We start from the raw sequence: 13910 nt of genomic DNA on the forward strand, positions 1-13910 counted from the left end.
AATCTCATGGATTATGAATGGGGTGTAACCTTCACGGGTCAATCGTTGTTGCCTTTCGTTGTCCCTTTTCGTGGTTGCCTTTTATGATCCGTGAATGGTTTACAAGTTCCTTAAAAACTTGTTGGCGGCTCCCTACTTTCCTTGTCCCTAATCGTTATGTCAATTCCCACTTCCTATGAGTGCCAAGCATATTCACAACATGCTTTAACGTAGGCGCACTTCGAACAACGCCTACAGTAGGTCAAGGGTTACTTAAGATGGAGGAGGAGAGGAAGGGGATAAGGAGAGAAAGGAAAAAGGAAGTAGAGAAACAAGGGCCAAAATAGAGAGAATCATCGACAGAGAGAGAAAGGGAACTAGGAAAGCGAAGGGTGAAAAGAGAGAGACAAAGAGGGGCTAAGAGATAGGGCAGGCCGAATGATAAATATACCAGTTCAGAAGAGATAAGAGGTAGGCTAGAAGAAAGGATAAATGCGGGAGAAAAAAAAATTTAGAAAAAATGGGAGAGATAGAGATATGGGTTATGAAGGAAAGAGGATGAGATAGAGAGAGGCAAAAAAATATAGGGGTAGGAGAAATGCAAGGGGGTTGGAAGAGAAATAAAGAGAATGATAAATAGAGAACGAACTGAGAGAAAAGGACAGAGAAAGAGTATATGATATATTAATAAAGAGCAAAGGAGAAGGCTTGAGGAAGAGAGAGGGAGTAAGTGCGACCTATAATTTTCGATTATTGTTTTATCTTTTCTCGCTTATTTGATCTCAATTATGTCACAACATATATTATCACACAACAAATTTTTGGTGCAGCAAGCTACACCGTGTGGCAGGAGTTACTCGAGCTATTTTGTTAGGGGTTATCCGAGTTATGCAGTTAGGGGTTACTCGAGTTACTCGGTCATGGGTTTCTTGTGGGGTTTAGATAGGGGTTACTCGAGATGTTCAGTTGATTAAGGGTTATTTGAGGGATTACTCAATCAGGGGTTACTCGAATTACTCAGTCAAGGGTTACTCGAGAAGTTACTTGGTCATGGGTTACTCGAGTTACTCGGTCAGGGGTTAATCGAGTTACAAGGTAAGGGGTTATTTAAGGAGTTCGATCAGGGGTTACTTGAGTAATTCGGTTAGGGTTACTTAAAGAGTTCGGTTAGGGGTTACTCGGTCAGCGGTTACTTGAGGGTTTATTCAGGGGTTACTTGAAGAATTACTTAGTCCGAGGTTTGTCGGTTGGGGGTTACTTAAGATAGAGGAGGAGAGGAAGGGGTGAAGGAGAGAAAGGGAAAAGGAGGTAGAGAAACAAGGGCCAAAATAGAGAGAATCATTGAGAGAGAGAGATAGGGAACTAGGTTAGAGAAGGGTTTGAAGAGAGAGACATAGAGGGCTAAGAAATAGGGTAGGACAAAAGATAGAGATACCAGTTCGAAAGAGATAAGGGGTAGACTAGAAGGGATAAAGGTCGGGTGAAAAAAAAGTTAGAAAAAATGGGAGAGATGTTATGAAGGAAAGATGATGAGATAGAGAGAGAAAGAAAAAGAGAAAAATTGGAGCATCGACCATACAAAAACACAATTTAACCCAAATCTATATGCTCAATGATCAGATTCGGCTAAAACAATTCATAAATTGCAAATATAAATTTATCAATTTAAACATGTATAAAATTTACAAACAAATAGTAGATATCAAGTACAAATGTATCAATTTAAATATGTATATTATCAATTAGAACATGTATAAAATTTTAAGATAAGTTAGGCGAGGCCTAATTCAACTTACAAATTAATATCTTAATAGATGGGCCATAAAATCATCTTTTGTTAATTTGGTACAACAACAAAAACCAATCCATTCCCATAAAAAAGAACAGCCCATAATTAAAATTCATGTTACGACATTACTAATCCATAAATAACAATAACATTGTATTTGTTGATGCAACAAATATTATGTCAAAATACAACAAATTAATTACACATTTACCTTATGAGTTATGCAAATTTATTCCGATTCGCCAAATGGAGTGCGCGCATCGCGCGCGTGGGGGTCGTTAACTAGTTATAAAAAAAAAAATTAGAGTAAAATTGAGATTATTTATTATACAATTTTTTTACAAGCAGATGATCTAGTATATAGGGTCAAATCCGAATCCGATTAATTGTCATTCTTACCGATAACTTAATATACTTTGTTTCCGTAATTCTTGTACTCCCTCAATCCTAAAGCTCAACTCTCCAACTCATTCTTACTCATTTTCCACTTTTCCATTCATCTGGGTTTGTAGATCAATACTCAAATCTTGCAATTGCACCAGGTACATCCTCTTCCTTTCTAATTTACCATTGATTTTGTTAATCTTAATTGTAATTGGAAATATTTGATCTAATAGGAAAATGAGATTAATTCTTGGGCTGGATTAATTTGTTCTCAATTGAAAGTTGGAGGATTTATTATCTTTCGAGTTGGTTTTTTTTGTTTATCAAGTTTGGAAATTCATATTATCATCAATTGATATGAACACATGAAAAAGAGTACATTGTTTATCTAAATTTAATGTTTGTGTTTTGCTTTGATGGTTGTTTCACTATGATAACTTATTGAAATTGCTGCCCAAAAATTGTTAGTGGGTACTAATCATCTACGAGTAACTTCATGATGCTGTTGCTTTTTCTTTTTTTTTTTTTTTTTAAAAAAAAAAAATTTATGTGATGTCCATTTCCCTTTGTTATGCAGTGATCACTACTCCGATCGAATTTTTCGGTTGAGAATGGTTTGATATCTAACGTGAATAATAGAGGGCAATTCATTAGGACCCAATTAGTTTTTTTGAACAATAAGAAGTCTATCAAATATTTTAGTTCTAAAAGAAATGATTGGAATTATTGTTATGCAGATTTGATTTTTATAAGTCATGACTGTTTCCCCTCTAGTATGTATTTGCTAACTTCGTGGTCGAGGTGCTTGATTTTTTGTATGATTTGAAGAATTTGCGGTCATTTGTAAGTTGAATTTCTCCTATTATTATTATTATTTATGGAATTAGGGTATGCTTATCCTGCCTTGTTACTGGTTTTATTGGATGTCGTCACCCTATCAGATAGTGAGATCCAGCAGTGTTGGAATCTGGTCTCATGCTTATCACTCCAAAAAAAAAAATTGTGATTTCAAATTTGTTTCTAACTTTGATTTATGGGCTACTTTTACAGATTATATTGCTTTCAACATTGTCCAACAAACAGTTTTTTCTTTGTGGAATATTGATAATTAGATTGCTGAAGTGTAGCAGTGATTTGAGGACCTCAGTGAGTACAGTGACGAATTGAATTCTGTGTGAATGCAATGGAGAGTCCTAATAATGATGATATGGACTCTCTGTTTGAGGGAATGGTTTTATTTACTCCCCAAGTAGTTGATAAACATGATGATAATTCTCATACAGAGAGTTTTTCTTCTATGAAAAGTGGTGACACATCAGCTTTATCTTCAGCGCCTTCACTGTCATCTCAACCCCTTGATGAAAACCTATTCTCTGATCTAACTGTCATCACTCCTTCCCATGTTGAAGCAATTGTGACTGAGACGTTGACACCATCAATTAATCCTTCTGTAATGACAACAAGCACAGTGAAGTCTGAGCCACAAGCAGCTCCGGCTGCTACTATGTTTCGGCAAATATCTAGAAAGAAGAAAAGAGCTGGTTTAAGGATTGGGTATGGGAGGGATTTACAACACACTGATGATCTAGAGCCTTTGCAAAATTCTTCTGAAATATCTCCTGGCAATGAAAACTCTTTGCCAACTGCCACCATGTCTGTCAATACTAATTTGAATACCAAAGCTGATGAAAATTTAGAAGTTTCTTCTGTCTCTTCCCTTCCTAGCAAAATGCTAGAAGTTGATTCTTGTCCAGTGGAACATGAAATTGAATGTATTCCTCTTGGTTCAGAAGATATCGTAGCAAATCAAATTAATACGGATAGGCCTTGCAATTTGACTGGAGAGGGAAATATTGCTTCTTCTTCTCTGGATGCTAAAGAACTGCCTACCATCCAGAAGCAAGAAAAAGAAGAGGAAGAGGCAAATTTTGATACTGTGGAGGTGAAATATGAACTGGTCAAGGCTCAAGTGTCTGAGAAGCTGAAACAAGCTCGAGACCAGGCTTTATCTATTTCTGCAGCAAGGAAGGATTCTAGGAGGAGGAGAAGAAAAGCAGCCGAGAATGTTGAACTGGCATCTTTAAGGTTCAAGGAAATTGAAGAGAATCTTGAAGAAGCCTGTGAGGCAGAAGACTTTGAAAAGGCAGAACGCCTCAGTGAGAACCTTGCAGCTGCTGAAAAGGAAAAAGAATACATGCTAAATGCACTAAAAGATGCCGAGGCTGAATGTGATACTATTGATTCAAAGATGGAGGAAGCACTGAAGGATCAGATTGCTGCTGAGGAAGAATGTGTCTCTTTGCTACAACGATTTTCAGTGGTATGCTTTGTTTTCAGTGATATATATATATATATATATATATATAGTTTATCCACTAGATTATTTATATATAATTTTGTTAATTTCGATACAAGTTTCCATGTTCTTAATTTGGACATTTTAATAACCATTTCTACCAATTCTATGTATTTTCTGTGTTCTGGACTCTTAGATCCGTAATTCCATAGCCAATAATTGAATCTGAGTTTGAGCCTTTTTTCTTAAACAGTTTGCATGAGTATTGTGAACTGTATGCCTTAAGTCCTTAACAAATTTGTCCAAATGGATTGGGGAGTGTAATATGTTGCATTAATTATTTAATTAATGAGAGCAAAAAGTAAACAAGGAAATGATAGTTAGCTCATTAACTATGAATCACTTGCACTTATATTGAATAATAGCCCATCAAATCTTAGGTGATTTCACTTGCAATTGTGCATATGATCAGGTAGTCTGCTAATACTCCTATATATGTTATTTGTAAACTATTCTTATATTGGGTTGACTTGTTTGACAATTCTTACATCTTTAGAATTTATCACTCTATGTTAGAGCAATAGGTATTTATTTGGATATAATACTTGTAATTTAACCATTGCTATTTCCTTCTGATAGGATGCAGTGAGCAATGCCGATGTGATTTTGGAAAATGTCGAGGTTGATTCTTCAAAGGAAATGGATGAATGGTTTATGTCTGTTGAAGCTGTGGAGACAAAGAAGTTGGAATTAGAAATTGAGTCACAGTTAGTAAATGAAGCTCGTGCAGCATTGGCTGACTCAATTGAGCATTTAGTTGAAAATGATATTAAGGAAAAAAAAGTCCTTTGTGAGAAAAAAAAAGTTTTGACACAAGAGTTGGAGGAACTTTTACGTTTGGTGCAGGAAAAAGAGGTAGAGATAGCTAAAAACGATTCTGAAATTGAAGCAGCTGACAAAAAGATAGCTGAAGTAGCTGCTGGTTTCAAGGATCTCCAAACAGGAATTGATTCCAAGTTTGAGAATTTGCAGAATGTACTCTCTCAAATGGAATCAGAACGTCAAATTTTATCTGAAAGGAAGGAAAAAATTGATTATCTTCTTACTCAGGGAAAGAACCGGGAGAAAGAACTTAGGAAGCTTGCAATGGATTGTGAAGATGAAGCCAACATGTACCAAGAAAATCTTAGACTCAGGAAAGCTTTGGTGATATCAGTTCTTAAAGTTAGAGAAGAAAAATTAAGGCTTGCCCAAACAGAGGAGAAAATTGTGGCTGATACTCAGATGCTCAAGCAGGATATTTCTGTTGCAAGAGTTGATCTTCAGGTTAATTCTGCTCTCTAGCCTCTATTCTGTTATTTGGTGTATACATTTCTTTAGCATCTTTGCATATTTTCGTGTGAAAGGTAGAGTATTTGTGTACCACAGTTTTCTTTAGCATTGGGTCTGTGTGTAAGGGAGAGTATTAATGTACCACTGGTTTCAGTAATGTTTGAAATATGTGAGCAAAAGTCTTATGCTCTTCACATTTTGCTCACCCAGCATAGACATTCTAAGAGGTATTTTTTTTTTATTTTTTTCCTTGGAGAGTGCCCTTTGAATGCTATTTGCCATCCTAGTATCTTTTTTAGGAGGGTGAAAAAGCTGTTTGGTTAACGTCTTGAAAGATGATGTATATATTATGTTGCCTAATTTCTATTCATTTAGCATACTATTCCAAATTAAGATGAACAATTTTCTTTAGGATGTCAGCGCGGTATAGCGAAATGTAGTTTGTAAGTTAGTTCTTCCTCTGGTCCCCTTTCTGTCTGTCTCTCCAAGTTTATACTACTAGGTATCTGATTTTATTTTTCAATTGTTCCTCTTTAAATGTTTTATTATTCATCGCATTTTGAAATTTTTTTTTACCGTTAGATGAAAAGAATATTCGTCATGTAGATTGTTATACTACTACCTCTGTTTCCAAAAGTTCTTTACAATTACTATTTGCAAACAAAATAATGTAACTAGATGAAGCCCATTCGATGTATGGTGAATTTTTTAACATAAATTTTTCAATAAAATTCCTATTGATTTTTTTTTATTTTATTTTATTTTATTTTTATTTAAGTTTTTATAAATTGAGAAAATATGATGTCAAGTGAAATTTTGAAATTTTATTTTGTAAGTTTGAAAAGGATATAATTTGATTTTTTTAAAATTAATTATATTTTTGTGATTTTCATTCCTCGAATATTTAAAAGTAGATAAAATTTTTTTAAAATATAAGATATAATTTATTTTTTATTTGATTTAATCTCTCAAATTGTATTCTGTAGTTTTTTATACTTACGTGACATTTAAGTTTAGGCTTTTAAATTTAATTTGTTACTTTTGCTTATGTGGCGATTGAATTTTTTAATTCTAAAGAAATTGTAAATCTGTTTTTTCATGGACTAAAATCCTCTATTTTTCTATGTGGTGCTCTATAATCTCTTGATTATATTCCCCTTTAGATTGGTGAGAGAGTGTTGATGTGGTGAGTTGGTGTAAGGAAAAAGGTGGATAAAGTAGGGGGAGAGTGTAAAAAGGTGGGTGGATGTAAGTAAAAGGTAGAAATAGTAAGAGAGACGGTGTAAACAGGTAGGTGTAAGAAAATGTTGGAAAAAGTATGAGAGAGTGAGTGAAACTTGTTGCCGAAACTGGAATAAAGTAAAAGTGTAAAGAACTGTTAGGAACGGATTAAAACAAAAGGCATAAAGTACTTTCAGGAATGGAGGTAGTATGTCTTATTGTACATTTCTAAATATCAGCTTTTAAAGATATTTACTAATGTTTAAAAGTAGATTTTAAAGGTCAAATTATGCATTGATGGATGAATTAGTTTATATGGCTTCCCATTTGAAAGTTGAAATTAGAATTGTCGCTGCTTCTTTTGGGCAAGTATCAGATTGTATGTGCAGTTTTTATTTATTTATTTATAATTATTTTTTTAAAACTGTGTGTGTCCGACACATTCTTTGGGAAGTTGTGTTTGGTGGGGGTGGTCGGGAAGGGGGGGGGGGGGTTGTAAGTGACTTAACTATGTTTCATTATTTAATATAAATATTGAAATACCTTTAGGTTCGGAAAATGTCAGTGTCCAAGCACACAGTATTACTGGCAGATATTGGCCACTTGTGAGTCTCACCTTGTGTAGTGTGCTTCATCAATTTATTTAGCTTTTGAAATCCCTTTAGGGAAAGGTTATAGTGCCTTTTACACAATATCACAAGCAGATATTGGCTAGTTATGTGTCTCACGTTGTGTGTTTATTTCTTTTGAAAACATGTGAGTGGTGTGCTAGATGGCATTTTACTTTCCTATTATACTCTTTAGTGGCTTCCTTTGGAAGATTGGACAAAAATAGGGCCTTTGTTTCTGTACTGTAGTTGGGTCAAAGATTGAGAAATAGAGAGCTGGAGAGATAGGTTGTAGATAGTTATTGTATAAGCATGACACCCATATTTTCAATGTTTTCAAAATTAGGACTAAATGGAGTTGGATTTCCATTTGTGGTGCTCTTGCATCCAATTATTGAGTTATAGTTTGAACTTTCTACTATGAATGTCTTGAATATACTTTTAGTCTGATTTGATTGTTTATTCCCTTTTTAGTGAATGTAGTACCAAGGAAGTCCTTTGATGATTGATTATATCTTTAAGTTGACTAGAGAAGATAATTTTGTATACCTTCTTGCTATTCTGTGGTTAGTGGAAGCTGTTCTACCGTTTGTTAATGGTCCCATCATTTTCCATTATTTTGGCAGTCCCATGTAAACTGTATGACCTTTATTACTTCCTCTGTTCCCCTAATATTGCAACAAGGAGAGGGGGGGAGGAGGGAGAGGGGGGGGGGGGGGGGGGGTGGGACACGGAAATTTAGATGAGGAGAGAGATAAAGAGAAATAAAGATAGGGACCCATGTGATAAGGAGAGAGAGAAATCATGTGCATGCATAGTAATGTTGCAATATTTGTGAAAACTTCCTAAAATGGTAATTATTGCAATATTAGGGGAATGGAGGAAGTATTATTTTCTGCGATCTTCATTTGATTGCTGCCAGTGGATCCTAGTTCCATTGTTGTTTAGTTGATTATAATTGATTTCTCATGTGTTATTGCTATGATTTTTCTGGGGGGCTTCCTTTTACAAGTGAAGTGGTATCTCTGCAGAGGCTGATAAAATTTGGCATGTTTTCATGCTAGCATTTGAAGGAAATATGTCTAGTACATGATGGAGGTTGCATGACCTCTGGACTAATGAACGATAGGAATTTCTTTAATGTGTCTCTGGAAATCAGAAATGATATTACCTGTTGGATAAAAGAGCTCTTTGTTAGTGTACGAGGAAACCACGTGTGTTGTGAACTTGTGGTGGCCTCATGTAGGCAAAATTAGGGGGAGAGATGAATGTAAAAGTGTGGTTATACTCTATTTAATGACTATGCTTTTGAGTTGAAGTGCACCTTAGCTCCTTAATAGTTCATCCTTTTCAATCCTTATTTTGCCCAACTCCATAAGATGAGTTTTTATATTCATTGAGGTTCCATTATTTTGATTTTCTAACCGAAAATGCTAGATTCTTCTGAGTATTTCTGAAGTGCTTTACTGTCCGCAGCTATTTAGAACTGAGTTACCCCTAGTGACTGACATATGTTTCGAACGGCTGGGGTGGGAGAGATAAATTACTTATATCGTGTGTGTGTGCGTGCTGTGAACTAAATCAGGAATCAAAATCTTCATTGGAGTTTATCTTAAATGCACATAAAAAACATCTCCTTTGTTTCCCAGTATTCGAGTTTGCCTATGCTGAATAACCGGGGTTCTTTATACAAAAGACCCTGTTCCACAAAGAATTATGGGATCTTCAAGGTTAACAGTGCTCACCTTATTGAACATAAAAATTTATTAGAAAAAAATTACCAAGTCAAGTATGGCATTAGCTCTTCAACAGCCCCCCTTTCCTCCCGTGCCAGCGTAAAAAAATAGCTGGATATATCCTAGATCCTCTCTGTTTATTTATGTCATGATGTACTGTGGGGTTAGGCAGAGTTGAGAGGTTGGCGAGGGTCTGGAGTTTCTTAGATGTTTGTGCTGGAACTGAGGGTCATGCTAAGTGAAACATTCACTAAAACTGTGGCTAGCTCCCTTTCCTCTAGTAAGGCCAGAATGCTGTAATTTGCTTACATATGTGACTTCTCTCTCTGCAGGAATTATCCTCCAATAAATCAAACATCCAGCAAGAGTGTGCTTCGATAAAACAAAGAATGTTTTTTATTGACAAAAGGGTACCTGAGCTTGAATCAGAGAAGAAAGTTGCTGCATCTGCCAGAAATTTCAAAGAAGCAGCGCGTATAGCCTCTGAAGCCAAGTCATTGGTGGCTGAAAAGGAAATTCTGCAGAGTAAGATGGAGCAATCTGTGTCAGAACTGGGAAAAATTGAGGAGGGGATCCATGAGACTACCAGGAAATTGCACGAGTTAGAAGAACTTGTATCGTCAAAGGAAAAAGAGGCAGCAGTGGCCAGATTTCAGAGGCTACATCTTATTTCTGCTGCTATTTCATGTGAAAGATCAGCTGCTTTAGAGCTGGGTGATCTGGAAGAAGCTAATGTGCTTCTTGCGGAAGCCGAGGCTGCAGATTCTGAAGCAAAACAACTTCAGTTGTTACATGATATTAACACTACGGAACTTGGAAGTCTAACTGAGCAGATTATCCCCATGGAGTTTGTTTCTAGTCTTGATGGGAAGCAGTTGGAAGAATTAGCCGCAAGTTGTAATCAACTTCCCTCTTGATGTTGTAAATGGACCTGGTTGCTTGTAATTTTTGTAGGATATTCAAGTTGCAAAGGAATATTGGAAATTTTTCCCTCCAGCTATGAGATGGTATATATCCATTTTTTAGAAGTCTTCGGTTGTTCTTGGATCATGCTACTGTATGATTTTACTCCAATTAAAACTTCTGCGCATTACTGCTTTGAGCTTATATATATGGACTATCAATACGAGGTATTTTGAGGTTCTCTGTGAGATTTCTAGACTTTAGCCATTGTGATAATACTGATAAATAGGAGTGGGATAGTCTTTCAAAACACAAGGATGATGATTTCTGAACAATTTCTGCCATTGAGATTGTGTAGCTGTGTGAACAATGCAAGGTACTAAAGCTTTCGTGCCACCGGAAAGGTCATTATAAGACATCTTTGATCAGAAGCTACTGTAGGCTCCCCTTAATGTGCAGGAACCAATGCTATACAGAGTTCTTCCTGAACTTGAAAAATTGGTGAGGGGTGAGTCTGGTGACTACAACGGATGATCTTGTTGGTACAGAACCGTGATTCTAAAAGTGATTCTACTCTTTCTAGATAAACTTGAAGCTAAGCTTAACAAGCATGGGCACGCTTTACATTCATTTATTATTTTACTAGATGAAGCCCGTGCGATGCACGGGTCGATTTTTTTTTTTTTTTTTAAAAATATTTTTCATAGTTATGTGATTACATTTGTTATTTTATTAGTTATACATAATATATCATTTTCTCCGTATTTGTTTTAAAATATTAGATAAAATTCTTAATCTCAAAAGATAATATTTCGTATTTAATTAATGTAACCATTAAAATCTCATTGGTCAATTATGCTTATGTGATACTTGAATTATTTATTAGATATAACTATAATTTATAATCCTACGTGGTACGTTAACTAATTTTAGGTGGCATAATCCTATTGTAGCGTTTTAAAATAATTAATCATATGTGGCACTCTAATAATTTTTTAACAATAAAAATCCTACGTGACGCTCTAAAAACTCGGGAAAAAACTTCCCTTTAAATATATATATTAGATTATATAGTTAAGGTGCAGCTTCCGTCCAAAACGTGGAATATTATGAACAAAACATCCGAGGAAAAAAAAACCCGGATGTGAAAATAACTTATGTTGAGAAAATTAAAAAAAAAAAAAAACACATAAATATAAAAGCATCGCTTTTGTACATTTTACAAGAGTTTAAATACTAAAACCTATTTTAATGAGGAAAAATACACTTTAATAATTCTAACTGTTGGCGATTTAGTATTAATAGTCCTGATAACTTGTTATTTGATACGATTTTAGGGTGATTTTTGAACCTTGTTTACTTGAAATATTAGCATTTTGGTTCACTTTCTATCCTATTTTCATTCAATTTTTGTGTATCCCTTGCTTCACGGGTTTTTAGTGTTTTTGTTGAGTTTTCAGGTCCAAAAACCGATGATTTGAAGCATATGGATAACAAACCAAGTTTAGAAGCCGTGACAAAGGAGCAAAACTGAAGAGAATGTGAAGAAAAGGGCTTAGAAGACCCTGCATGGCCGTGCCATGTCCTGCACGACCGTGCAGGAGTGTCCCAGCCAAGTCAAGCCACTGCCTGATTTGGCACGGACGTGCAAGGCTTAAGCACGTCCGTGCAAGTCAGTCAGCACGTCCGTGCCAGAAGATGCACGGCCGTGCATCTCACTTGGCCTAAGTTGGAGCTACTGCCCGATTCTGCACGGCCGTGCTTAGGGTGGCACGTCCGTGCCACTAAGGCTGCACGTCTGTGCCACTCTTGGCACGTCCGTGCGCCCCTGTAGTCGTACCCGACTCTTGTTTTCTCCGTCTTTTTTATTTGAGGGTCATATAAATACCCCCTTTTGCTCAATTGTGCAGCAATCCAAGTTTTCCAGAGCTTCCTCTTAGTTTGTAGTTGTAGAAACATAAATACTCTCAAATCATTAGTTAGATTTCAATTATTAGTTTGGAATTCTCAATCTCAATCATTGTAGAAGACAAGTTCCTCCATTGTTATTCAATTTCAAGCTTCAATTAGTAATTTCTCCAACCTTTTTCTACTTAATTTCTGATTTCATTTGCTTTTGCATGTCATTTAAATCTTCTTAAGTTCTTGGTAATTTGTTATTGGATGATAGTTATTTCAATCGTTAACCACTTTCCCCCAATTATTGAAGTAGTTAGAACCCTAATTGTTGATTGCATGTTGATAAATATGAGTTGTGAGTAGTCTTCTTGCTAGGGGTTGGGTGAAGCTCAACCTTTTGGGTTAGTTATGCAAATATGGGAGAAACATTGATGTTTGTATTGCAATTAAATTGATTATATGAGATTGCTTGTTAGTTCTTCATGATAGGATTAGCTACCCTTGACTTAGGAGCTTGATAGCATGATGTGCCTAATTTGACATGGAAGTGTAAATTGAGTATGTCATTACTTATTGTAATTTGATTATGTATCATCTATTGCTAGACTAATGAGGAATCTAAGTTTAGTAGTGTGAGTTGTTTTCTTATTGCATGAGGTTCATTTTACATATAGTCCTTGTTATAGCTTGTCTATTTTACTCCCGTTTGCCTAATTGCCTTGGTTGAGTGGATCTCATTCCCTAGTGTCTTTAATCCATTGATTTAGAACCATAGTTTGTTTGTCTACTTGACGAAACCCAATTCACCATTGACTTCGAATTAGCTTAAGTGTTAAGATCTTTAGCAACCATATCCCGTTCCTTGTGGACCGAACTCTTACTTGTCATTATGCTTGGTTTGTAAGGTGTTTGTTAATAAATGTGTTTGATTGAGTGTGGAATGAGCGACCGTTCTAACGCCCATCAAAATGGCGCCGTTGCCAGGGAACGGTGTTGTTGATTGCTAATTGATTACTTGAGTCTAGTTCACCATAAACCATAAAAATTTCAAAAAGAATTGTTTCTTTTTGGCTACACTTGTAGCCTTGGTACTAATTGCGTTTGTTGAGAGTGTATGCACAGAACTCATAACAGGATCTTGGTACCTTACGATCCCGAGATTGAGCAAACTTATAGAAGGAGAAAAAGAGCCGGTTCTAGGCCGTTCAATACTCCCCCAACTAGAGAGACCAATTTCGAGGAGGATCGAGATCAAATGGGTGACGTGGAACCACCACCTCAAAGACCTTTAAAGGAGTTGGGAACTCCGGGAGCTTATAGAGCTTCAAGCGGCATTGCTCCACCCGTCACTCAAGCCAATGACTTCGAGATTCGGCCCGCGATGATAAATTTGATTGAAAGGAGGCAATATAGTGGAGCAAAACATGAGAGCCCTCTTGCACACTTGAACGAGTTCGAGAAATATTGCAACACAATCAAGGTAAATGGGGTAACTCAAGAGTTTGTGAGACTAAAGCTATTTCCTTTTTCTTTGATAGGAAGGGCTCTTGAATGGCTTGAGAAGGAGGTGAGGCCTAACTCCTTGAGAACTTGGGACGAGGTCACCACGGCCTTCTTAGGGAGATTCTATTCTCAAAAGAAGACGGCCGAAGCAAGGGCTTTGATCCAAGGCTTCCGTCAAAGGGCTAGTGAAACCATATATGAGGCATGGGAACGATACAAAGAATATCAAAGGGAGTGCCCTCATCATGGCATTCCATCAT

The 13910-nt window shown here is 36.1% G+C and overlaps 1 protein-coding gene and 1 non-coding gene across 3 annotated transcripts; one reads left to right on the forward strand and one right to left on the reverse strand.

Moving 5' to 3' along the window:
- Window positions 1-2172: 2172 nt before the first annotated feature.
- On the forward strand, window positions 2173-10373 carry LOC145597872 (uncharacterized). Of its 2 annotated transcripts, none has more exons than XM_081654130.1 (4): window positions 2173-2310; window positions 3203-4472; window positions 5088-5774; window positions 9678-10373. In XM_081654130.1, exons 2-4 carry the CDS (start codon window positions 3336-3338, stop codon window positions 10260-10262), a joined length of 2409 nt encoding a protein of 802 aa, XP_081510256.1. In that variant the 5' UTR covers window positions 2173-2310; window positions 3203-3335; the 3' UTR covers window positions 10263-10373. The 2 variants fall into 2 exon arrangements, with proteins under 2 accessions (XP_081510256.1, XP_081510257.1); XM_081654131.1 differs by having other exon boundaries at window positions 3265-4472.
- A 3423-nt stretch (window positions 10374-13796) lies between these two features.
- Window positions 13797-13902, reverse strand: LOC145599862 (small nucleolar RNA R71). Its single transcript, XR_014104117.1, has one exon. It is a non-coding gene; the product is annotated as a small nucleolar RNA R71 (small nucleolar RNA).
- Window positions 13903-13910: the final 8 nt, after the last annotated feature.

This window comes from Chenopodium album, chromosome 20 (assembly GCF_948465745.1).
Source record: "Chenopodium album chromosome 20, dcCheAlbu1.1, whole genome shotgun sequence".
NCBI lineage: Eukaryota > Viridiplantae > Streptophyta > Magnoliopsida > Caryophyllales > Amaranthaceae > Chenopodium > Chenopodium album.